Below are 25,468 nucleotides of genomic sequence, written 5' to 3'. Positions count from 1 at the left end.
GTAGGGCCACCCAGGATGGACAGGTCATGGTGGAGAGTTCTGACAAAATGTGCAGAAGGGAATGGCAAATCACTTCATTATTCTTGCCCTGACAGCCCCATGAGCAGTATGAAAAGGCAAAAGGATATGACACTGAAAGATGAACTTCCCAGGTCAGTATATGCCCAATATGCTTCTGGAGGAGACCAAAGAAATAGCTCCAGAAAGAATAAAGAGGCTAAGTCAAAGCAAAAACAGTGCCCAGTTGCGGATGTAGCTGGTGATAGAAGTAAAGTCTGATGCTGCAAAGAACAGTACTGCATAGGAACCTGGAATATTAGGTCAATGAATCAAGATAAATTGGAAGTGGTCAAACAGGAGATGGCAAAAGTGAACATTAACATCTTAGAAATCAGTGAACTAAAATGGACCAGAATGGGTGAATTTAATTCAGATGACCATTATATCTATTACTGTGGGCAAGAATCCCTTAGAAGAAATGGAAAGTGAAAGTCACTCAGTCGTGTTTGACTCTTTGCAACCCCATGGACTATACAATCCATAGAATTCTCTAGGCCAGAATACTGAAGTGGGTAGCCTTTCCCTTCTCCAGGGGATCTTCCCAACCCAGGGATCGAACCCAGGTCTCCCGCATTGCAGGCAGATTCTTTACCAGATGAGCCACAAGGGAAGCCCAAGAATATTGGAGTGGGTAGCCTATCCCTTCTCCAGCGGATCTTCCCAACCCAGCAATCAAACTGGGTCTCCTGCATTGCAGGTGGATTCTTTACCATCTGCGCTATCAGGGAAGCCACAGAAGAAATGGAGTGGCCCTTATAGTCAACAAAAGAGTCTGAATTGTAATCTCAAAAATGACAGAATGATCTCTGTTTGTTTTGAAGGCAAACCATTCAATATCACAGTAATCCAAGTTGATGCCCCAACCACTAATGCCAAAGAAACTGAAGTTGAATGGTTCTATGAAGACCTACAAGACCTTCTAGAACTAATACCAAAAAAAGGTGTCCTTTTCATTATAGGGGACTGGAATGCAAAAGCAGAAAGTCAAGAGATACCTGGAGTAAAACTGGCCTTTGAGTACAAAATGATGCAGGGCAAAGGCTAACAGAGTTTTGCCAAGAGAACTCACTGGTCACAGCAAACACCCTCTTCCAACAACACAAGAGACAACTCTACATATGGACAGCACCAGGGGGTCAAAAACGAAATCAGATTGATTATATTCTTTGCAGCCTAAGATGGAGAATCTTTATACAGTCAGCAAAAACAAGACTGGGAGCTGACTGTGGCTCAGATTATGAACTCCTTATGCCAAATTCAGACTTAAACTGAAGAAAGTAGGGAAAACCACTAGACCATTCAGTTGCGACCTAAATCAAATCCCTTGCAATTATACAGTGGAAGTGACAAACAGGATCAAGGAATTAGATCTGACAGAAAGAGTGCCTGAAGAACTATGGATGAAAGCTCATGACAGTGTACAGGAGGCAGTGATCAAAACCACCCCCAAGAAAAAGAAATGAAAAAAGGCAAAATGGTTGTCAGAGAAGGCTTTGGAAATAGGTGAGAAAAGAAGAGAAGTGAAAGGCAAAAGAGAAAAGGAAAGATATACCCATCTGAATGCAGAGTTCCAAAGAACAGCAAGGAGAGATAAGAAAGCCTTCCTAAGTGATCAATGCAAAGAAATAGAGGAAAACAATAGAAGGGGAAACACTAGAAATCTCTTCAAGATAATAAGAGACACCAAGGGAACATTTCATGCAAAGATGAGCACAATAAAGGATGTAAATGGTATGGACCTAACAGAAGCAGAAGATATTAAGAAGAGGTGGCAAGAATACACAAAAGAAATGTACAAAAAAGATCTTCATGACCCAGATAATCACGATGATGTGATCACTCACCCAGAGCCAAACATCCTGGAGTGCAAAGTCAAGTGGGCCTTAGGAAGCATCACTACGAACAAAGTTAGTGGAGGTGGTGGAATTCCAGTTGAGCTAGTTCAAATCCTAAAAGATGATGCTGTGAAATTGCTGGATTCAATATGCCAGCAAATCTGGAAAACTCAGCAGTGGCCGCAGGACTGGAAAAGGTCAGTTTTCATTCCAATCTCAAAGAAAGGCAATGCCAAAGAATGTTCAAACTACTGTACAATTGCACTCATCACACATGCTAGTAAAATAACACTCAAAATTCTCCAAGCAAGGCTTCAAAAGTACATGAACCAAGCACTTCCAGATGTTCAAGCTGGATTTAGAAAAGGCAGAGGAACCAGAGATCAAATTGCCAAAATCCATTGGATCATAGAAAAAACCTCTGACTGTATGGATCACAACAAACTGTGGAAATTTATAGAGAGATGGGAATACCAGACCAGCTTACCCAACACCTGTGAAACCTGTATGTAGGTCAAGAAGCAACAGTTAGAATTGAACATGGACAATGAACTGGTTTCAAATTGGGAAAGGAGTACGTTAAGGCTGTTTACTGTCACCCTGCTTAGTTAACTCATATGTAGAGTACATCATGCAAAATGTCAGGTGGATAAAGCACAAGCTGGAATCTAGATTGCCAGGAGAAATATCAATAACCTCAGATATGCAGATGACACCACCCTTATGGCAGAAAGTGAAGAAAAACTAAAGAGCCTCTTGATGAAAGTGAAAGAGGACAGTAAAAAAATTAGCTTAAAGCTCAACATTCAGAAAACAAAGATCATGGCATCCGGTCCCATCACTTCATGGCAAATAGATGGAGAAACAGTGGAAGACTTTATTTTGAGGGGTCCCAAAATCACTGCAGATGGTGACTGCAGCCAAGAAATTAAAAGACACTTACTCCTTGGAAAGAAAGCTATGACCAACCTAGCTGCTAAGTCACTTCAGTCATGTCCGACTCTGTGCGACCCCATAGACGGCAGCCCACCAGGCTCCCCCGTCCCTGGGATTCTCCAGGCAAGAACACTGGAGTGGGTTGCCATTTCCTTCTCCAATGCATGAACGTGAAAAGTGAAAGTGAAGTCGCTCAGTCGTGTCCAACCCTCAGCGATCCCATGGACTGCAGCCTACCAGGCTCCTCCGTCCATGGGATTTTCCAGGCAAGAGTACTGGAGTGGGTTGCCATTGCCTTCTCCATGACCAACCTAGACAGCATGTTAAAAAGCAGAGACATTACTTTGCCAACAAAGGTCCATCTAGTCAAGGCTATGGTTTTTCCACTAGTCCTGTGAGCACTGAAGAATTGATGCTTTTGAATTGTGGTGTTGGAGAAGACTCTTGAGAGTCCCTTGGACTGCAAGGAGATCCAATCAGTCATCCTAAAGGAAATCAGTCCTGAATGTTCATTGGAAGGACTGATGTTGACGCTGAAACTCCAATACTTTGGCCACCTGATGTGAAGAACTGACTCATTTGAAAAGACCTTAATGCTGGGAAAGATTGAAAGCAAGAGGAGAAGGGGATGACAGAGGATGAGATGGTTGCATGGCATCACCAACTCAATGGACATGAGTTTGAGTAAACTCTAGGAGTGGTGAAATGGACAGGGAGGCTTGGCGTGCTGCAGTCCATGGGTTGCAAAGAGTGGGACACGACTGAGCAACTGAACTAAACTGAACTGAACTGTTGGATCATAGGAAAAGCAATTGAATTCCAGAAGATCATCTAATTCATTGACTACGCTAAAGCCTCTTTTCTGTGTGGATCACAACAAACTGTCAGAAATTCTTAAAGAAATGGGAATACCAGACCCTTTACCTGCCTCTTAAGAAACCTGTATGCAGGTCAAGAAGCAATAGTTAGAACCAGACATGGAACAACGAACTGGTTCAAAATTGGGAACAGAGTATCATGGCTGTGTATGTCACCCTGCTTATTTAACTTCTATGCAGAGTACATCATAATAAATGCCAGTCTGGACAAAGCTCAAGCTGGAATCAAGACTGATGGGAGAGATATCAATAACCTCAGATATGCAGATGTCACCACCCTACTGGCAGAAAGTGAAGCGGAACTAAATAAAAAGTTGTGGTACATATACCCAATGGAATATTACTCAGCCATAAAGAGGAATGCATTTGAGTCCATTCTAATGAGGTGGATGAACCTAGAACCTATTATACAGAGTGAAGTCAGAAAGAGAAAGATAAATATCGTATTCTAACACATATATATGGAATCTAGAAAAATGGCACTGAAGAACTTATTTACAGGTCAGCAATGGAGATGCAGACATAGAGAATAGACTTATGGACATGGGGAGAGGGGAGGAGAGAGTAAGATGTATGGAAAGTGTAACGTGGAAACTTACATTACCATATGTAAAATAGAGAGCCAAGGGGAATTTGCTGTATGACTCAGGAAACTCAAACAGGGGTTCTGTATAAACCTGGGACTTCTCTGTAGCTCAAATGGTAAAGAATCTGCCTGTGATGCAAGAGGCCAGGGTTTGATCCCTGGGTTGAAAGTTCCTCTGGAGAAGGGACTGGCAATCCACTCCTGTATTCTTGCCTGGAGAATTCTATGGACAGAGAAGCCCGGCAGGCTACAGTCCATGGGGTCACAGAGTCAGATATGACTGAGCGGCTAACACACACACACACACACACACATATCAACCCAGAGGGGTGGAATGGGGAGGGAAATGGGAGGGAGGTTCAAAAGGGAGGGGATATATGTATACCTAAGGCTGTATCATGTTCAGGTTTGACAGACAACAACCTAATTCTGTAAAGCAATTATCCTTCAATTAAAAAAATTAACAAATTTTTTAAAAATTAAAGAGCCTCTTGCCCTGGGTGAAAGAGGAGAGTTGGCTCTTTCTCTTTTTAATCCAAAATGCTGGCCTAAAACTCAACATTCAAAAAACTAAGACCATGGCATCAAGTCCTATCACTTAATGGCAAAGATATGAGGAAAAAGTGGAAACAGTGAGACTTTATTTTCTTGGTCTCCAAAACAACTGCAGATGGTGACTGCAGCCATGAAATTAAAAATGCCTGCTCCTTGAAAGAAGAGCTACTACTAACCTGCTGCTGCTAAGTCGCCTCTGTCGTGTCCGACTCTGTGCGACCCCATAGACGGCAGCCCACCAGGCTCCCCCATCCCTGGGATTCTCCAGGCAAGAACACTGGAGTGGGTTGCCATTTCCTTCTCCAATGCATGAAAGTGAAAGGTAAAAGTGAAGTCGCTTAGTCGCGTCTGACTCCTAGGGACTCCATGGACTGCAGCCCACCAGGCTCTTCCGTCCATGGGATTTTCCAGGCAAGAGTACTGGAGTGAGGTGCCATTGCCTTCTCCCAACTACTAACCTAAAAAGCGTATTAAAAAGCGGAGCCATCACTTTGCTGGCAATGGGCCATGTAGTCAAAGCTGTGGTTTTTCCAATAGTCATGTATGGATGTGAGAGTTGGACCATAAAGAAGGCTGAGTGCTGAAGAATTGATGGTTTTGAACTGTGGTGTTGGAGAAGACTTTTGAGAGTCTTTTAGACAGCAAGGTTATCAAACCAGTCAGAACATTCATGGGAAGGACTGATGCTGAAGCACCGATACTTTGGCCACCTGATGGGAACAGCTGACTCATTGGAAAAAGACTCTGATGCTGGGAAAGATTGAAGGGAAAAGAAGGAGACAGAGGATGAGATGGTTAGATGGCATCGAGTGACTCAATGAACAAGAGTTTGAGCAAACTCCAGGAGTCAGTCAGGGACAGGGAAACCTGATGTCCTGCAGTCCCTAGGGCTGCAAAAAGTCAGACACGACTGAGCGACTGAGCAAAAGCAACCGGACCTTCTGCTTCCCATTCCACCTCAGTATGTTCAAAAGAACACTGCCAAGTTGTCAGTTTCCAGTTATTTAATTTTTTTTTTAAGTCCTGCCTTCCTGCCTGAACTGTTCCAGAGTTTCCTTACCCGCTCTTTTAGGGTTTGTTCTGAAAACTACCGCAGAATAATGGCTAAGCAAAGCAAAATATGAAATGAAAATTTAAAAGAGGTAATTCCGTCACAAAGAAAACTACGGCCTTTGGGGCTGTTATAGGAGGCACCACGAAAAAGGGAGAAACCCCAAGAGGAACTTCAACGGAAACAAGTCCCCCCAGCTGATGAGAACGTGGATGCGTATTTTATGACTTGCGCCTTCCCGAGCTTTTCTAAACTGAGAGAAACGAGAGTAGAACTGGAAAGAGGAAGAAAACCGGGCGCGAACACGAAAGCGAGCGGCGAGGACGTAACAGCGCCCGCCCGCGCGCCCGCCAGCGCCTCGCCCGCCGCCCGCCGCCCGCCGGGGGCACGTGACACGGCCAAAATGGCTGACGGGGGCGACGGCGGCCGGCCGGAGCAGGAGCCGGGGCCGGAGCCGGGAGAAGAGTTTGAGATCGTGGACCGGAGCCAGGTGCCGGGCCCAGGCGAACTGCGGCGGGCGGCGAAGTCGCGGGCGGCGACGGAAGCCTGGTCCGCCCCCATCCTGACCCTGGCGCGGAGGGCCACAGGCACCCTGTCGGCCGGCTGCGGGAGCGCGCTGCGCGCGGCCGCGAGCCTGGGCGGCGCGGACGGCGGCGCGGACGACGCGACGCGCGCAGGTAGGCTCCAGCCGGGCCCGCGGCGTGAGCTTTCCCTCAGACAGGTGGTTGTTTTGCCACGGGTGCCAGGCTGGCAAGACTGTTTAACTGACTCAGCTTGCTACACAGGTTGTTAACACGCGTAACTACTCGTCAGTTTTCTTTACACCGTGCGTCCGAGTCAAGATAAATACCTGGGCGTGGGTGGCCTGAGATTGGAGCAATTTCACTTCTATGGTGTGCCCCAGACAGCATTCTTATTCTCATTGGTGAACTTCATACTAAAAAATGGACGGATTTAAGTTTAGTCCGTATTTATTTTTAAAAGACTTACTTAGGAAATGAAAATGTACTTTTTTCTGCTTTAAATCTCAAACTTCCACGCCAGCTCACGTCTCCAGTTGTTGATGGCGCATACCGACTCACCGCGGAGTCAGAACACCAGATGGAGTTTAGAGGGTGAGGGTTCTGCTTCAGTTCAGCTCAGTCGCTCAGTCGTGTAGGACTCTTTGCAACCCCATGGACTGCAGCACGCCAAGCCTCCCTGTCCATCACCAACTCCAGAGCCTACTCAAACTAATGTCCATCGTGTTGGTAATGCCATCCAACCATCTCATCCTCTGACGTCCCCTTCTTCTCCCACCTTCGATCTTTCCCAGCATTAGGGTCTTTTCCAATGAGTCGGTTCTTCACATCACACGGCCGAAGTATTGGAGTTTCAGCTTTAGCATCAGTCCTTCGAATAAATTTTCAGGAATAATTCCCTTTAGGATTGAATGGTTTGATCTCCTTACAGTCCAAGCAGACTCCCAAGAGTCTTAAACACCACAGTTCAAAAGCATCAGTTCTTCGGCACTCAGCTTTCTTTATAGTTCAACTCTCACATCCGTATATGACTACTGGAAAAACCATAGCTTTGACTAGATGGACCTTTGTCAGTAAAGTAATGTCTCTGCTTTTTAATGTGCTGTCCAGGTTGGTCATAGCTTTCCTTCCAAGGAGTAAGCATCTTTTAACTTCATGGCTGTAGTCACCATCTACAGTGATTTTGGAGCCCATAAAAATAGTCTTTCACTGTTTCCATTGTTTCTCCATCTATTTGCCATGAAGTGATGGGACTGGATGCCATGATCTTAGTTAAGCTAACTTTTTCACTCTCCTCTTTCACTTTCATCAAGAAGCTCTTTAGTTCTTCACTTTCTGCCATAAGGGTGGTGTCATCTGCCTTTCTGAGGCTATTGATATTTCTCCCAGCAGTCTTGATTCCAGCTTGTGCTTCATCCAGCCTGACATTTTGCATGATGTACTCTACATATAAGTTAAATAAGCATGGTGACAATATACACCCTTGACATACTCCTTTCCCAATTTGGAACCAGTCTGTTGTTTCATGTCCAGTTCTAACTGTTGCTTCTTGACCTGCATACAGATTTCTCATGAAGAAGGTCAGGTGGTCTGGTGGTACTCCCATCTCGTTTAAGAATTATCCAGTTTGTTGTGATCCATATAGTCAAAGGCTTTGGCGTAGTCTATAAAGCAGAAGTACATGTTTTTCTGGAGCTCTCTTGTTTTTTCAGTGATCCAACAGATGTTGGCAATTTGACCTCTGGTTCATCTGCCTTTTCTAAATCCAGCTTGAACACCTGGAAGTGCTTGGTTCAAGTACTGTTGAAGTCTGGCACGGAGAATTTTGAGCGTTACTTTACTAGTGTGTGTGATGAGTGCAATTGTGCAGAAGTTTGAGCATTCTTTGGCATTGCCTTTCTTTGGGATTGGAATGAAAACTCACCTTTTCCAGTCCTGTGGGCACTGCTGAGTTTTCCAGATTTGCTGGCATCTTGAGTGCAGCACTTTCACAGCATCATCTTTAAGGATTTGAAATAGCTCAACTGGAATTCCATCACCTCCACTAGCTTTGTTCATAGTGATGCTTCCTAAGGCCCACTTGACTTTGCACTCCAGGATGTCTGGCTCTAGGTGAATGATCACACCATCATGGTGATCTGGGTCATGAAGATCTTTTTGTATAGTTCTTCTGTGTATTCTTGCCCCCTCTTCTTAATATCTTCCACTTCTGTTAGATCTGTACCATTTCTGTCCTTTATTGTGTTCATCTTTGCATGTAATGTTCCCTTAGTATCTCTAATTTTCTTGAAGAGATCTCTAGTCTTTCCCATTCTAATTCCAGGCGACCACTACAACCAACAAGCTGTATGATACAGGCAAGTCATCACATTTTCCAGTCTGTAAAATAGGAATTTTGTGATTCACAAAGTTCTTATAGCCTTCAATGATCTCTTATAGTCATCTCTTTTAAGCCTTTGTCATCTAGAATACTTCAGCACATGAGTAAGAATGGAAACATTAAATGATTAACACAGTGTGACTTAGAAAGTCCTGTAAAGCCAAATATTTAGAGCTCTGCCAACCAATACAATAGCCACTACCCACATGTGATGTTTAACGGTTAGAAATTCAGTTCCTCAGTCACAACAGCCACATTTTAAGTGCTCAGTAATCTACATGTAGCTAGAGGCCACTGTGTTGGATTGTGACCTGAGAACATTTCATCATAGTGCTATGGGGCAGAGCTCACTAACGACTGTGAAGTATTCCCTAAGAAGTATTATAGTGTGCCTGTGAGGTTTCTTGATTCCATCCTATCCAATGTCTATTTGATGTAGAAAGCACAGATAGTGAATTGTGATAGTTTCAATGGCCAAGAAAGATTGATAAAGCTTAAAATCTCACTTGTTTTGAGATGGGAAACTGTATCTCTCTGGCAATGGAAAGTAGGACTAGAAGGTAATGAAGGAACCTATTTAAGTCAGGAATCTGGTTCCCAGTAAATTGCCACCTTTACACGTTTTGACTGTATGCCCACCCACTGGTGTTCAGTCCAGGGAGTCAAGGCCCAAGGTCTTCTTAGAGGCTTGTCAGTAAGCAAATAATGTTAGCTGTTTGGCGAGGAAATGTGCCAGTGCCTAGAACTGTGCCTAGCACAGAATAATATTTGTTGAACAAATATTTGAAAAATACTTTTCTATTTATGGTAATGCTATAAATAATAAGCAGCACTTATATAGTGCTTCCTAGGTGACAGATATTAGTCTTAAATCTGTACATATATTAGTTCATTTCATCTTGACAGTAATCTTAGGTGATAGCTGAACTGGCTTCATGATGTTCATGAAGTGCAGGCTTTAATCAGTATGATTGCACAGGGCCAGGCCCTCGGAAGTACCCACGATAGAAACTCTTATCTTTAAATTTGTGTTAAGTGAAGTCTGATGGGACAAAGGAACAGGTGTGGGGCCTTGGAGCTGGGCTCCTGTGTGGTCCCATCTCCCACTGTCTCCGTGGGACAGGTTCTCTGCCACTCTGGTCCACTTGAACTTCCCTCGGGCTTCTCCCTACCTGTCTGTGACATACTGGGTGACCATGCTGCCCCAGGGAGGGTTGATGTCATGCGGGGCCAGGTGTTCACCGGCCTGCCTCAGGCTGCCAGCACCGCAGCACATTAGACAGGAACTTGGCAGGGACTTCTCACCCGCCCAACCGTATGGGGACTGCATCCCTGCAGGAAATTGCAGTCCCTTAGGGCCATGGGAGAAGGCCATGAGACCACCACTACACAAAGTAATATGCCTCCTTCCAAAGTGAAGTACAATGCCTTTTTCACTGGAGAAGGCAATGGCACCCCACTCTTGCCCGGAGAATGCCATGGACGGAGGAGCCTGGTAGGCTGCAGTCCATGGGGTCACGAAGAGTCGGACACAACTAAGCGACTTCCCTTTCACTTTTAACTTTCATGCATTGGAGAAGGAAATGGCAACCCACTCCAGTGTTCTTGTCTGGAGAATCCCAGGGACGGGGGAGCCTGGTGGGCTGCTGTCTATGGGGTCACACAGAGTCGGACATGACTGACGCGACTTAGCAGCAGCAGCAGGGCCATGGGAAGGGGTGGTGAACTTGGTGCCTCCACTCCTGTAGCCTGCACCATGTGATAGATACCATTCTTATTCCTTGTTTATAAAGAGGGAGGCTGAATTAAAAATTAAATTGGCCAAGTTACTCAGAAATGGCAGAGCCAGAACTTGAACCAAGACAAGCTACCTCTCAAGCCAGTGCTTAGTTACATCACCTCAATGCCTTGATGTTTTTAAATAATGTTGTAATATGCTATAATATACATATGGATTTCTTAGTCAATTAAGTAAACAGCTGCCACTGAAATCTGGCAAAAGTCGTGAGCATGGCTTACTGAGGGCGAAAGGGTGGGGAACAGCTGGCATGAGCTATGTGACCGGTTTCCCAATGGTAAGCCAGATTTGAAGTCATCAGATAGAGCAGGAGTGGGAATGGGGAAAAGGAACTGAACCTCAGGTAACATGCTCTGCAGAGGCCTCAGAAAAGCAGGTCAGAAGATAGTGGTCACCACTCCAGCCAGGGCTGGCTCATTTCTTTTCCTTTGATCTGCTTATCTGCTTACAAAAGCAGTGAGGTCAGAGAGAGTTCAGAGGGAGCGGTGAAGGAGCAGAGACTGCATATGAGCAGCGCTCTTGCCAGATAGCTTTTGTGGTGATCCAGGTTTAAGGAAGATGCTGTGGAATGTCATGAAACGACTTGTATTAAAATGTTAACCCACATGGCTCTGGTAGCACAGCTTGCCACAATGATTGCATTCTCTGTAGTTGTTTGGTTTGGGGGTATTCTTTTTCTAAAGGATGAGTAACAAAACTCACTGAAGAAGTCAGCCTTTAATTTTAAAAGTATTTAGATATATATTTGCCATTAGGTAAGTGGGATTATATTATGCCTTTCTTTGTTGTCTTCCAGTGGCAAATTTTATTTTCCATGTGTGAGAGCTCCACTGCACAAAGTAATATGCCTCCTTCTAAAATGAAGTACAGCGCCTTTTTCATTGCATATTGCTGAACTCCTTAACTTACCATTGAGGTGATAAGTGAAAATTCTGGAAAATTATGAAAGTGTAAAATGGTTTTGTCAGTACAGCGTAACACCATACTGTATTATAAGATCTTTTGAGACACCAAAGGGCTAATCAAAACTAAAACTCAAATTTATAAAGACTCTAGGTACTTCTCTTTAATTCAGAACCCAATAAAAAATTCTGTAGAGCCCACTCTCCTGAATATGTATTCTCTATACCAAGGTTACAACACACTGGCATCCCTCTGAGATGTTTGTGCTGGTAGCTGCATTTTTTTTTCCATCCTGCACAGTGTAAAAGCATTTAGGTTTTTTTTTTAGCCAATTACCAGGTTTTCTATTAAAAATCCAGATCTCAGTTTCTTCTAATTCCCATCTGGCATACATGATCAGTTAGCATTCCTCTAGCAAGGTGTCTTTATGTCTTCTCCAGCTTTTCCTCTCACTGGGTCACTCTTCTATGTTACAGGCTCAGCCCCTCTGTAACAGTCAAGGTCGAGATCCCTGATCAGACCATTTACTTGGCAATTCAAGAAGTGTAGAATTTTATGATATTCTGTGTGCTGTGTTGAACTATTATTAATGAAGCTTAGAGATGTAAATAGCTTAGCCAAGGTCACAAAGCTAGTAATATGGAGAAATAAAACAACTTAAAGTTCCTTCCAATCAAATTTTCCATGACTCTAAATTGCGCTCGAATGGGAATTGGTGACTAACCTAACTGGGGAATGGATGAGATGGCTGCAAAACACTACTGTGTTCCCAAGAATGACTGTAGGAGCCACTTCCTGAAACACTAGTCTTCACATATTTTGTTCACATGACCCCCTTAAAAAAACTTCAACTTTTAAAGGTGATACATAAAATTCATCATAATTTTCAATAAATGTTTTGGTTTATTGTAAAAATCTACTTTTTAAAATAAAACCACTGTTTCATTATTTTAAGTGTATCAAGTGATCAATACCTTAACAACTTAACTCTGCCATCTATCTTGTTAATAAATAATAAAATTATTTAATATTTGTAAATTTTGCACTTTTCCCGTTTATTCCCTGAATTTCCAATCTACTTAATGTATGTTTTAAATTTTTTTATTGGTCATCCTATCATACATCTCAGAAAAAATTTGTAATATAATAAACTTTTCTTGTGACTTTAGCTCTGTGTGTATAAAAAATTTTTTTCTTCTATAATGAATTACCATTAAAATTATTAGTAATCCTAAGTTGATTCAGTTCAGTTCAGTCGCTCAGTCATGTCCGACTCTTTGCGACCCCATGAATCGCAGCACGCCAGGCCTCCCTGTCCATCACCAACTCCCGGAGTTCACTCAGACTCACATCCATCGAGTCAGTGATGCCATCCAGCCATCTCATCCTCTGTCGTCCCCTTCTCCTCCTGCCCCCAACCCCTCCCAGCATCAGAGTCTTTTCCAATGAGTCAACACTTCGCATGAGGTGGCCAAAGTACTGAAGTTTCAGCTTTAGTATCATTCCTTCCAAAGAAATCCGAGGGCTGATCTCCTTCAGAAAGGACTGGTTGGAACTCCTTGCAGTCCAAGGGACTCTCAAGAGTCTTCTCCAACACCACAGTTCAAAAGCATCAATTCTGTGGTGCTCAGCCTTCTTCACAGTCCAACTCTCACGTCCATACATGACTACTGGAAAGGGATACAAATATAATTTTATAAGTAATTATACATAATTTTTTCTTGGAATTACTTCTCTTAATGAACTGAATGGTGTCTTTTTTAATTTAAAAAAATGCAGATGAATATACATGATTTACTGATGTAAATGTGATGGAACTCAGCATCAATTTTATTTTTGTTTTTTTAATAGATGTGATCCTTGAGAACTCTAACTCATATAAATAAAAAACAGGACTGAACATGTTGGTTTGTTTTCCCCCATTGGTAAATTCTACCAAACATTTTAAAATTTTTTATTTAAGTACAGTTGATTTACAATCTTGTGTTAATTTCTCCTGTACAATAAAGTAACTCAGATATGAAATGGACAGCTTTGTTATAGTAATGTTATTCAGGTCTTTGAACTCCTTCTAAACTATATGCCCCAAATCGCATTGATCTAAAAACATTTTTTTGATCAAAAAAATTTTTGTTCAGATTTTCATTTTGTTCGAATGAAAATCACCTTTCTTGCAAACATTAAAGATATTTCTCTTTCCGGGAAGTTCTCCAAAAAAGGCTTTACCAAGACCTATCAAATTACAATTATGCCTTATAATTCTTTCACTTTGTTTAACCTAGACACTCAAAATGGTTGGAGACATCTAAACATTGCTTATATCATTACATCTTGCCAATACATTGTGTTTTGACAAAAAGACTTTAGGAAATTCCCTGGTGGTCCAGCAGTTCGGACTGAGCACTTCCACCACAGGGCACACGTGTCTGATCCCTGATCAGGGAACTAGGGTTTCATATGCCAAGATGTGGCCAGAATTAATAAAATAGAGTTAGTGTACATGTTCTTCAAGGGCTGCAGCTTGGCTTATTTAATTTAGAGAACATGTCCATCAAGTTAATGGCACATCCAAGGAATAAGTATTGAGACCAACCAAAAACAATTACATATATTTTTACTTGTAGATAAATTTTTAAAAAAACTTTCTAAATTCAGGATACCCAGCAGATGGGTAGAAACCACTCCTCTCCCCCAAGATCAAGTTTCTTTAAGTTCAGCAAATGAAAGACTGGAATAGTTTTTAGTGATTTGATTAATCATCAAAGGAAGCTTCACCCCTATCTGGTATGTGGTACTTTCTGCACCTCAGGTCAGCGCCTCAGGAGGAAGATATGGGACAAGGAGTGAACTGTGATTCTTCCGTAGAGTGGGTAAAGAAAGAGTGCCTGTGAAACCTGAGGATCTAAAAATCAATTTCCTCAAAATATCTGGACCTGCCTAGCCCTCTGCAGGACTTCCTGCATATTTATTCCCATTCGAAGACCACTAGACTTCGTTTATACCCTAGGGATTGGTATCTTCTTTAAGGATCAGTTAGTTCAGATGCTCAGTTGAGTCTGACTGTGCAACGCCATGGACTGCAGCACAGCAGGCTTCCCTGTCCATCACCAGCTCCCGGAGCTTGCTCAAACTCATGTCCATTGAGTTGGTGATGCCATCCAACCATCTCATCCTCTGTCGTCCCCTCCTCCTCCTGCCTTCAATCTTTCCTGGTGTCAGGGTTTTTTTTTCAATGAGTCAGTTCTTTGAATCAGGTGGCCAAAGTACTGGAGTTTCAGCTTTAACATCAGTCCTTCCAATGAATATTCAGGACTGATTTCCTTTAGGATGGACTGGTTTGATCTCCTTGCAGGCCAAGGGACTCTCAAGAGTCTTCTCCAGCACCACAGTTCAAAAGCATCAATTCTTTGGTGCTCATCTTTCTTTATAGTCCAACTCTTACATCCATACATGACTACATAAAGACCATAGCTTTGACTAGATGAACCTTTGTTGGTAAAGTAGTGTCTCTTCTTTTTAATATGCTGTCTAGGTTGGTCATAGCTCTTCTTCCAAGGAGCAAGTGTTTTTTGTGGCTGCAGTCACCATCTGCAGTGATTCTGGAGCCATGAAAATAAAGTCTCTCACTGTTTCCATTACCTCCCCATCTATTTGCCACGAAGTGATGGGACCAGATGCCATGATCTTAGTTTTTTGAATGTTAAGTTTTAAGCCAGCTTTTTCATGCTCCTCTTTCATCAAGAGGCTCTTTAGTTCTTCTTCGCTTTCTGCCATAAAGGTGGTGTCATCTGCATATCTGAGGTTATAGATAATTCTTCTGGAAATCTTGATTCCAGCTTGTGATTCATCCAGCCCAACATTTCACATAACGTACTCTGCATAGAAGTTAAATAAGCACAGTGACAATATACAGGCTTGACATACTCCTTTCCCAATCTGGAACCAGTCTGTTGTTCCATGTCTGGTTCTAACTCACTTCTTGACCTGCATACAGATTTCTCAGGAGGCAGGTCAAGTGGTCTGGTATTCCCATCTCTTCAGGAATTTTCCACAGTTGGTTGTAATCCACACAGTCAAAGGCTTTAGTGCAGTCGATAAAGCAGAAGTAGATGTTTTTCTGGAACTCTCTTGCTTTTAAGATTATTCAACAGATGTTTTGCAATTTGACCTCTGGTTCCTCTGCCTTTTCTAAATCCACTTGAACATCTGCAAGTGCTTGGTTCATGTACTGTTGAAGCCTGGCTTGGAGAATTTTGAGCATTACTTTACTAGTGTGTGAGATGAGTGCAGTAGTGTGAGCATTCTTCGGCATTGCCTTTCTTTGGGATTGGAATGAAAACTCACCTTTTCCAGTCCTGTGGCCACTGCTGAGTTTTCCAAATTTGCTAACGTATTGAGTGCCACACTTTCACAACATCATCTTTTAGGATTTGAAATAGTTCAACTGGAATCTCATCACCTCCACTAGCTTTGTTCGTAGTGACGCTTCCTAAGGCCCACTTGACTTCACACTCCAGGATGTCTGCCTCTAGGTGAGTGATCACACCATCGTGGTTATCTGGGTCATTAAGATCTTTTTCGTGTATTTCTTCTGTGTATTCTTGCCACCACTTCTTAGTATCTTCTGCTTCTGTTAGGTCCATACCATTTCTGTCCTTAATTGTGTCTATCTTTGCATGAAATGTTCCCTTGGTATCTCTTATTATCTTGAAGAGATTTCTAGTGTTTCCCCTTCTATTGTTTTCCTCTATTTCTTTGCATTGATCACTTAGGAAGGCTTTCTTATCTCTCCTTGCTAATCTTTGGAACTGCATTCAGATGGATATATCATTCCTTTTCTCCTTTGCCTTTCACTTCTCTTCTTTTCTCAGCTATTTGTAAGGCCTCCTCGGACAACCATTTTGCCTTTTTGCATGTTTTTCCTTGGGGACGGTTTTGATCACCTCCTCCTGTACAACAGCATGAACCTCCATCCATGGTTCTTCAGGCACTCTATCAGATCTAATCCCTTGAATCTATTTGTCACTTCTACTGTGTAATCAGGGGCTTCCCAGGTGGCTCAGTGGTAAAGAATCTGCCTGCCAAGCAGGAGACCTGGGTTCGATCCCTGGGTTGTGAAGATCCCCTGGAGAAGGAACCAGCTACCCACTCCAGTATTCTGGCCTGGAGAATTCCATGGACAGTCCATGGGGTCACAAAGAGTCAGACACGACTGAGTGACTTTCACTGTATAATCATAAGGGATTTGATTTAGGTCATACCTGAATGGTCTAGTGGTTTTCCCTACTTTCTTCAGTTTAAGTCTGAATTTGACAATAAGGAGTTTTTTCCTGACTGTATAGAGTTTCTTCATCTTTCACTGCAAATAATATAATCAGTCTGATTTCATTTTTGACCCCCTGGTGATGTCCACATGTAGAGTCGTCTCTTGTGTTGTTGGAAGAGGGTGTTTGCTATGACCAGTGAGTTCTCTTGGCAAAACTCTGTGAGCCTTTGCCCTGCTTCATTTTGTATTCCAAGGCCAACCTTGCCTGTTACTCCAGGTATCTCGTGACTTCCTTCTTTTGCATTCCAGTCCCCTATGATGAAAAGGACATCTTTTTTTGGTGTTACTTCTAGAAGGTCTTGTAGGTCATCATAGAACCGTTCAACTTCAGCTTCTTCAGCATTAGTGGTTGGGGCATCAACTTGGATTACTGTGATATTGAATGGTTTGCCTTGGAAACGAACAGAGATCATTCTGCCTTTTTGAGACTGCACCCAATCACCCATCTCATTAAACTTTTCAAATTTATAAACAATACATAGGAGTCTCTCAATATTTAAAATATACCATCCCCACCCAGATGCTTTACTTAAAATCCATTTTTCTTTTTTCAAAACCAAGATGAAATATTTAGACCAGTTTTTCTTTCCCAATAGCTGTCTTCTTGGGTTTTGCTGAGAATCTAGAATTTTCAGTCCCAGGCTGTCTTTGAGTTTCATTCATATTTACTTAATACTTGTATTATAAATTCAGTCGTAGTGTCATTCTTTTCAATTTAGCTATGCACATATATGCTCTTTTAACTATATATCCATATTAATTATTGCTGATGAAAGAAAGCGGGTAAACAAAGGATTAATATCCACAATACACAGACCCATAAGACAAAAGCAAACAAATCAAGAAAGTTAAAAGATTTAACAGGCAAGTCATAGAAATAATACTAAGAAACAATAAACATGAAAGTCTGCTTAGCATATATAATGAACAACTGGTAAACAACCATACACTCCCCGCCCCATCCTCCAATCCAAGGGGCAAACATTTAAAAGACCAAAAGGTGGCACTGGTGCAGAGAGAGGGGTGCACCAACCAGGGCTTATTTTCCTGCTGGAACTAGGTTATAGTTTGAGGGTCTATAATAGTTTTAATTTCCAGAGTGACAGTTTCCAGGGCTTGAGAGGTCACTTGGTAAGAATTTGTCGTGGATTGGGTTGCACGTAGAGCAGAGGGCCTAAATAAATGGCTCATCTGTTTGCAACCCACCAGACAGGAATCTGGGTTCACTGTGACAAGAGGCACAAAAACTTCTAGTGTTTCAATGAACAAATATCCAAACTGTGTCCTTGTTCACTTCCATGTGGCTGCTGGGCAGGACCAGTGGGACAGGGCTCGATATTGGAAGAAGAGCTGCAGTGCTTAGTCAGGGAGCTTGCCACCTAGAGCCGTTCTGATCCATGCATGGGTCGGCCATGAGTGGTCTTAAAAAGGCTTTGAACCTGTCAAGGAGAAAGAAAACAGAAAAATAGATTCCAACTAAATGCCATTCTGGAAAAGGCAAAACTATGGAGACAATAAAAAGATCAATGGTTGCCTGGAGTTAGCAGGGAGATGCATAGACAGAGTACAGAAGTTTTTATGAGCAGTGAAAATACTTTGAATGACTTTCACATGAGTATTTGAATTTCATTATAATATGATGACATCATTATAATATGATGATGTCATTATAATATAATGATGTTATACTTTTGTCCAAACCCAGAGAAGGTACAATACTACTTACTTAGTCAGTGAATATAGAGGATGAGCTGGGACCTTGGTTATCATGTGTCAATGCAGTTCATCCTTATTTAAAAAAAAAAAGTTCCAGCCTTGATAACAGCTATGCATGTTCATTGGAAGGACTGATGTTGAAGCTGAAACTCCAATACTTTGTCCACCTGATGTGAAGAGCTGACTCATTTGAAAAGACCCTGATGCTGGGAAAGATTGAGGGCAGGAGGAGAAGGGGACGACAGAGGATGAAATGGTTGGATGGCATCACGGACTGAATGGACATGAGTTTGGGTAAACTCCAGGAGTTGGTGATAGGCAGGGAGGCCTGGCGAACTGCGGTTCATGGAGTCGCAAAGAGTCGGACACAACTGAGCGACTGAACTGAACTGATGCATGTGCAGCGGCTGCTGCTAAGTTGCTTCAGTCATGTGCGACCCCATAGACGGCAGCCCACGAGGCTCCCCTGTCCCTGGGATTCTCCAGGCAAGAGCACTGGAGTGGGTTGCCATTTCCTTCTCCAATGCATGAAAGTGAAAAGTGAAAGTGAACTTGCTCAGTCGTGTCCGACTCGCAGGGACCCCATGGACTGCAGCCCACCAGGCTCCTCCGTCCATGGGATTTTCTAGGCAAGAGTACTGGAGTGGGTTGCTATTGCCTTCTCCAGATGCATGTGAGGGAAGGGAATTTCTGTACCTTCCGGTCAATTTTGTTATAAACTTACAACTATTAAAAAAAATTCTACCCCCCCCCAAAAAAATTTAACTCAGGGTAGACTTTTTAGCAAAATTTTGTTTCACCTTTATACATTTTTACATATTAAATGAGCTTTCCTCTTGGCTCAGTGGTAAAGAATTCGCCTGCCAATGCAAGAGACGGGCCTTGGATCCCTGGGTTGGGAAGATGCCCTGGAGAAGAAAATGGCAGTCCACTCCAGTATTCTCGCCTGGAGAATCCCAGGGACAGGGGAGATGGAGAACTGAAATGTGACCTAACAAAATGAAAAATAATCTAATGAAAGATTGCTGAACTCCAGTGGTTATTAAGTATAAATACAATTAATACAAAGAAACTTCATAGCACATTATATTTTATAATTATTTATAATAGTAATAAAATAAAGATTAAAAAAACCTTGAATGATTGAACTTTTATTAATTGAACCAGTTTATAGTGCTTGCATTTTATTCTGTTTTACCTTACAAAAGAACCGGGAAACTAACAGTCCACTAATCGTGTACGAAAGACGGGCAACGAGAATTTGAGCCCTGTACCAAGGAATGGATGCTTCCCCGAATGCTCCGGGTGGCACTCACAGACAAAACAGCTGGCTCAAGAATCCCTCTGGCTAGTATGCGACCCACCCCAAGCAAGCCCGGAAGCCGCCACCTCCCTCCTGGCAGAGAAGTCAAAATGGCGCCCGCGAGCGCTGGGGGCGTGGCCTCGAGCTGGACTCCTCCAATAGGAACGCGAGGGGGTAGATCACTTTCCCAGCAAGCCTTCTAGGTTAGGGCAAGGCTTTCTGGAGTATGCATCGTTCCATTGGTCGAAAATGGAATAAGGGCGTGGGAGACACCAATCGCAGTGAGTGCGGATAGGGCCGTCGCCGTAGCAACGCGCGGAGCTACCTGGGAGAAGCCTTTGGAGACTGACCCACGGCTTCAGCCGCCGGATGAGCCTGTGACCTCCCAGGGTTAGGGGCCGGTTGGCTGAGAACTCCAGTTAATCCGCACGTGAGTGCTCAGAGCAGACCAGCCGACGGGTCTTCCCTTCGTTGTTCTGCGTCTAGCCTCCTCACCCGGGACTGCATTCAGTGCACTAACGAAGCTGTCCCTGCTTCCGCTCCACAGCTTCCAAGGGCCAGATGATGGAGGAGCGTGTCAACCTGATGCACATGATGAAACTCAGCATCAAGGTCTTGCTCCAGTCTGCCCTGAGCCTGGGCCGCAGCCTGGATGCAGATCATGCCCCCCTGCAGCAGTTCTTTGTAGTGCTGGAGCATTGCCTCAAACATGGGCTGAGAGGTGAGCCGCGGCGGTGGGGCTGGGGGCTTCGGGGCCGTGAAAATTCAGGCTAAGCTCGCTCAGCATCTTCAATGCCAAACATTGTTCTGGGTGCTGGGATAACAGCTGTGCACAAAACAAACAAGATCCCTGCCCACAAGACGTGACATTCTAGAGCAGCGCTGTCCAGTAGAAATGCTATGCAAGCCACATGTGTAATTTCTGAGATCCTAGGAGCCACGTTTTTAAAAAGCAGAAACGCATGAAGTTTTAGTAATTTATTTTATTGAACCCAATATAGCCAAAATAGTATCATTTTGACATATATCGTCAGTATAAACCTTATTAGTGAGATATTTTGCATTCTTTTTTAAAGTGAGGCTTAAAGATCCGCTGTGTATTTTACACTTAACAGTATATCTCAATTGCACTGGCTACATTTCAGTACCACTTGTGGCTAGTGGCTACCTTGGACAGCACAGTTCTAGAGAGGAGATAAGACAACAAATTCAGAAGCAGAATAGTTGCAAAATGCTACTAATTCAGGGATGCAAGATTGGTTAAAAGATAGAGAATCAAGGGAAAATCTTTCCAGTTAGGGTAAAGGGGGAAGGTCTTTCTGGGGAGTGAAATGTGAGCTGAGAGCTAAAGGAGAGAAGGAGTCAACTATGCGAAGGTTTGGGGCAAGAGCCTTTCTAGAAAAACAAAACAGGTGCAGAGGTCTTGAGTGGGACCAACTTTGGTTTGAAGACACCAGGTAAGTGAGGCATGCCAAGCAGGAGGAGAGGAGGTCAGGGTAGTTGGAATGGGCTGAATCACGTCGGCCTTTAAAGGTCAAGTTAGGAGTTGGATTTTATTTCATGAGTATTTGGAGGATTTTCAGCCATGGAAAAATAAGATCTAACCTACATTTTTTTAAAAAACTGTCACCTATGTGGAGAACAGATCAGAAAGGTGGGGTGGTAACAATATTAGGAGCAAGGAAACCCATTAGGAGGTTATTGCAGCAGTTCAGATGAGGGATGGTGATGGTTTGACAAAGTCAATCAAGAATTGACTTTGGCATCAGGTAAGAGGGAGAAGGGCAAGGATTTCATAGATGATTATTTGAGCACTTGTTTTATTTTGTGGGCAATAAATACTTGAGGGAGCATAATGGGTATGACAGAGAAACCCTGTCATCAGAAACAGGGAGAGCTCATTTGGTACTTGGCTTCTCCCGGTTCCCAAGACTGAATCAGAAGGAGTAAGCAGGGCAGCTCCATAGCTTTCATTTGGCTTTTGGGAGAGAGACTGAGGGCGCCTGAAGACGTTTTGCAAACTGTTCTTATGAATAATACTTCTGTTTTCCCTTTTAGTTAAGAAGAGTTTTATTGGCCAAAATAAATCTTTCTTTGGTCCTTTGGAGCTGGTGGAGAAACTTTGTCCAGAAGCATCAGATATAGCCACTAGTGTCAGAAATCTACCAGAATTAAAGTGAGTGAGAAGTAGTTACATCAATTTGATGTTTAAAAAAAAAAAAAACAACTCCCTTGTATTTATCCATTTCTCAATTCCTTGCTAATAAAGCATCTTCTAATTTAGAACAAACTGTAGCACAAGCCACACTTTACTTAGACTTTAGTCTCAGCTCTGCTGCTCAATCTCCACATAAACTTGAGCAAAATTTGCCCCATTCTGAGCCTCAGTTTCCTTTTCTTTAAAATGAGGACCGTGATTCCTGCTTGTCATACAAGGTTCTGTAATGAAAAAGTATTGTCACTGCAAGAGCAGTTCCAGGAGGAGAAGGAGATCTTGGGGTCGATAGAAGAGCCCCCTGCAGAGTCTTCCACAAGGAACCTAACTGTCCATGCTCTCTCTGACCTTCTCCTGCAGAGCCAGCCCATTCCATTTTAGGGTAATTGTATTAGCCGCCATGACTAAGGCCCTGCCAAGTGCCAGGCATTGTGCTAAGGACAATGCCTTAGCACTTCATTATTTCATTTCATCCTCCACAAATCCCTAGGAGCTAAGCTGATGGTGTTCCCATCTGCAAGTGCAGAAACTGAGACTCAGAGTGGTTAAGTAACTTGCCTAAGGTCCTTTGGCAACTAAGTGGTGGAACCAAGAAGAGAACACAGGTCTCCTGGCCTCTGAAACCCTCTGCATCTTGCTAAACTCATTTGCTGCTGAGGATTTAAGCCTTCTGTCTCTGACCTGGGTTCAGCCCTGTGGGCCTGTGCCACCTAAGGTGAAAGCCTATAGCAGGTGACAGACTTTCATATATTTATTTGGTGACACCACCCCACCCCGCCACCCCCACCAGCTGTGATCTTCCTGGGCTTCCCTGGTGGCTCAGATAGTAAAGAACCTGCCTGCGATGCAGGAGATGCAGGTTCGATCCCTGGGTGGGAAGATCCCCTGGAGAAGGAAATAGATACCAACTCAGTATTCTTGCCTGGAAAATTGCATGGGCAGACTACAGTCCATGGGGTCGCAAGGAGTTGGACATGACTGAGCAGCTAACCCTTTTGCTTTTCACTGTCACGAGCCTCCCACATCTGCCTTGTTTCTTCAGTTGTTCTATGTGTGGTCCTACTGTCCATCCCTTCCAGCCAGCTCGCTCCCTCTAGAGACCCTGTCCTTGGGTGCTCTGATCCGATGGAGCAGGGTTCTGCCTTCTCCTGCACTCAGGCTTCTACTTCCACTTAGGCACAGGGGCATCTCTGAAGTCTTGTTATGCTAACAAAGAGCTTCTTTTCAGCTGAACTCACTGCTTCTGTTCCCTTATTAACACTGTGGATGCTAAACAAGTAACTAGTTTTAAGTATCAAAATCCTCCCTTTGACTGCCAAAAAGAAAATACAGCGTAGCTCCCTCTTCTTGATGCCTCTGGAGTAGTAGCCTTTTGGGAGCCATGTGAGAAAAGACTACTGGCTTTGCTCCATAAAGAGCTGTGGTGTTTTTACTATTTCATTAAACAGGAGCAAAAGTTCTAAAATTTCTACAGTATTTTGGAAGTTATGATTAGTATTTTTTGGAGAATAGAGACTGTTTGCTCTGAGGTAGTTTGAAACTTGCAGGACAGACTTTGAGTCCTGAGAGTCCTCTCTCTGGAGTTTAATTTCCTTGTCTAATTGAGATAAAAATGTCTTTTACAGTGTGGCCCAGTACCCAGAACTTTTCATTGTTTTCACATCATGGTTCATTATTAACTGTTATACAATGAATACGATTTCATGTATTGGCATTTAAACCCAGACAACAGACAAGGTTCTCTCCTTTTTTGGAAATTAAAAAGTCTTTTTTCTTATTACATAATTTTTAATTAGGAAATAAGAACAAGCAAAAAAGATGCTTCTATTAGCTTACTACTCGGAAAAAACAAAACTACAATTAATATCTTGGTCAGTATCCTTGTAGATCCTTTCAGTACAAAGTTAGACAAATAAAGAAGACTCTATTTTAATTCGCCTTTGCCTCCCCCAGTGGCATCACTGTTGCGCTCCTCATGGAAGACAGTTTGGCACTAACCTCGGAAGCCACCAGTGCGTCTCCCTTTTGACCCAGTAATTCCACTTCTAGGGCTTTTATCTCATAGACCTAACATGTGAAAATGACACATGTACAGAAATGTCTGTTGCAGCATTATTTGTAACAGCAGAAGATTAGAAATGGCCTAGATTAAAGACTAGGTAAATAAGTCATGGCACAGTCCAATAGTGAAACGCCTTAAAGCTATGAAAACATAAACAGGAAATTCCCTGTGTACAGAAAGAATGTCAAAATGACAGATACTCAGTGAATGGCATATGTAGCATACTAATATTTTTGCAAGAAGGGAAGAAAAATAAGAACATTTATTTCCAGTGCAGAAAAATGTTTGGGAAGTGAACCTTAACTAGGAGCAGTATATTAATGAACAGAGAAGGAGAACTGGGGAAAACACCAAGTATTAAACTGTACATACTGTAGCTTTTTTCCCATGTAATAGTAGACTTTAAACCTTTTTCCATATTGAATATTCATCCGCAACTTTGTTTTTGAAGTGAGCATATAGCATTCTGTTGTGTAGCCCCTCCCACTTTGGGCTTCTTGGTTGTCTTCAAATCCTCATTGTCCAAACTGCAGTGCTGACCAAACCCAATACACATCTTTGTGTACATCCTCAGTTACTGCCTTACGTTGCTAGATGCAGAACTTTGAGAACCTGCTGGCATTAAGTTGCCTGCTGGAAGAATTGTGCCAGTTTGTACTCCCACCAAGCAGGACATGTCAGTGTGCATTTTTCCTATTTCTTTTCTTCTTTTACTCGAACTTCACATCATTTGTTGAAAGGTGGGGGGGAATCCAAAGCCTTTTATAGTAAGTTGTGTGCCTTCTAGCCCTTTGAGGCAGATATTGATTACAGCAGTACCTCTAATACTCTCTTGGACATTACAAATGCAGTTACTCTGCTTAGAACAGTATCTTTTTTTCCTTCAATAGAGCTAGGTCTCTATTTGGGAGGCTTTTTAAATTTCTTTTAAAACAGATCTTATCAAAATTGTACCTTTGAGACTGGTTGCACAGCCACGTGAATGTGCCCAACAGTACTAAACAGTACACTTAGAAATGGATGAGGTGGTAAGCGTCATATTGTGTGTATTTTACTGTGCCAAAAATAAACTCAACGTGATAAATTTCAAGCTAATGCCTTAGAAATCTTGTGAGTTCAGTACTTTAGTAAATGTAAAAGCATGTTTATCCATGATACAATCTAACCTGGTATTTCCTGGCTTCCTGTGAAATTTATGAGTACATGCAAAGTTTTGTCTAATTGTATTTGTTCCAGAAATCAGATGTTTCTGGCTTAAATATTTTGCTGGTTTTGTTGTGTGTGTGTGTGTGTGTTTTGAGGGGGAGGGAGGGAAATGTATGCCTATGATATAGACTTCAAGT

At 42.8% G+C, this 25,468-nt stretch overlaps 1 protein-coding gene and 1 non-coding gene across 3 annotated transcripts in view; both read left to right on the top strand.

Annotated features, from left to right (window-relative positions):
• The first annotated feature begins 6,201 nt into the window (after positions 1 to 6,201).
• RUFY1 (RUN and FYVE domain containing 1) overlaps positions 6,202 to 25,468 on the top strand; it is a 66,121-nt gene continuing 46,854 nt past the window's right edge. The window contains exons 1-4 of one of the 2 annotated variants that reach the window (XM_069590420.1): positions 6,293 to 6,578; positions 19,754 to 20,278; positions 20,396 to 20,569; positions 21,907 to 22,024. In XM_069590420.1, coding sequence (XP_069446521.1) covers positions 20,410 to 20,569; positions 21,907 to 22,024 — 278 coding nt within the window. In that variant the 5' untranslated portion in view covers positions 6,293 to 6,578; positions 19,754 to 20,278; positions 20,396 to 20,409. Of the gene's footprint in view, positions 6,579 to 19,753; positions 20,279 to 20,395; positions 20,570 to 21,906; positions 22,025 to 25,468 lie in introns of both variants that reach the window. The other variant, XM_069590419.1, reaches the window with a different exon arrangement.
• LOC138441923 (small nucleolar RNA SNORA11) lies at positions 17,981 to 18,111 on the top strand. The gene has a single exon (XR_011257491.1). It is a non-coding gene; the product is annotated as a small nucleolar RNA SNORA11 (small nucleolar RNA).

Source organism: Ovis canadensis, chromosome 5, assembly GCF_042477335.2.
Source record: "Ovis canadensis isolate MfBH-ARS-UI-01 breed Bighorn chromosome 5, ARS-UI_OviCan_v2, whole genome shotgun sequence".
Taxonomy (NCBI): Eukaryota; Metazoa; Chordata; class Mammalia; order Artiodactyla; family Bovidae; genus Ovis; species Ovis canadensis.
Note: the sequence above shows the minus strand (reverse complement) of the source record. Positions and strands in the feature narration are given on the sequence as shown.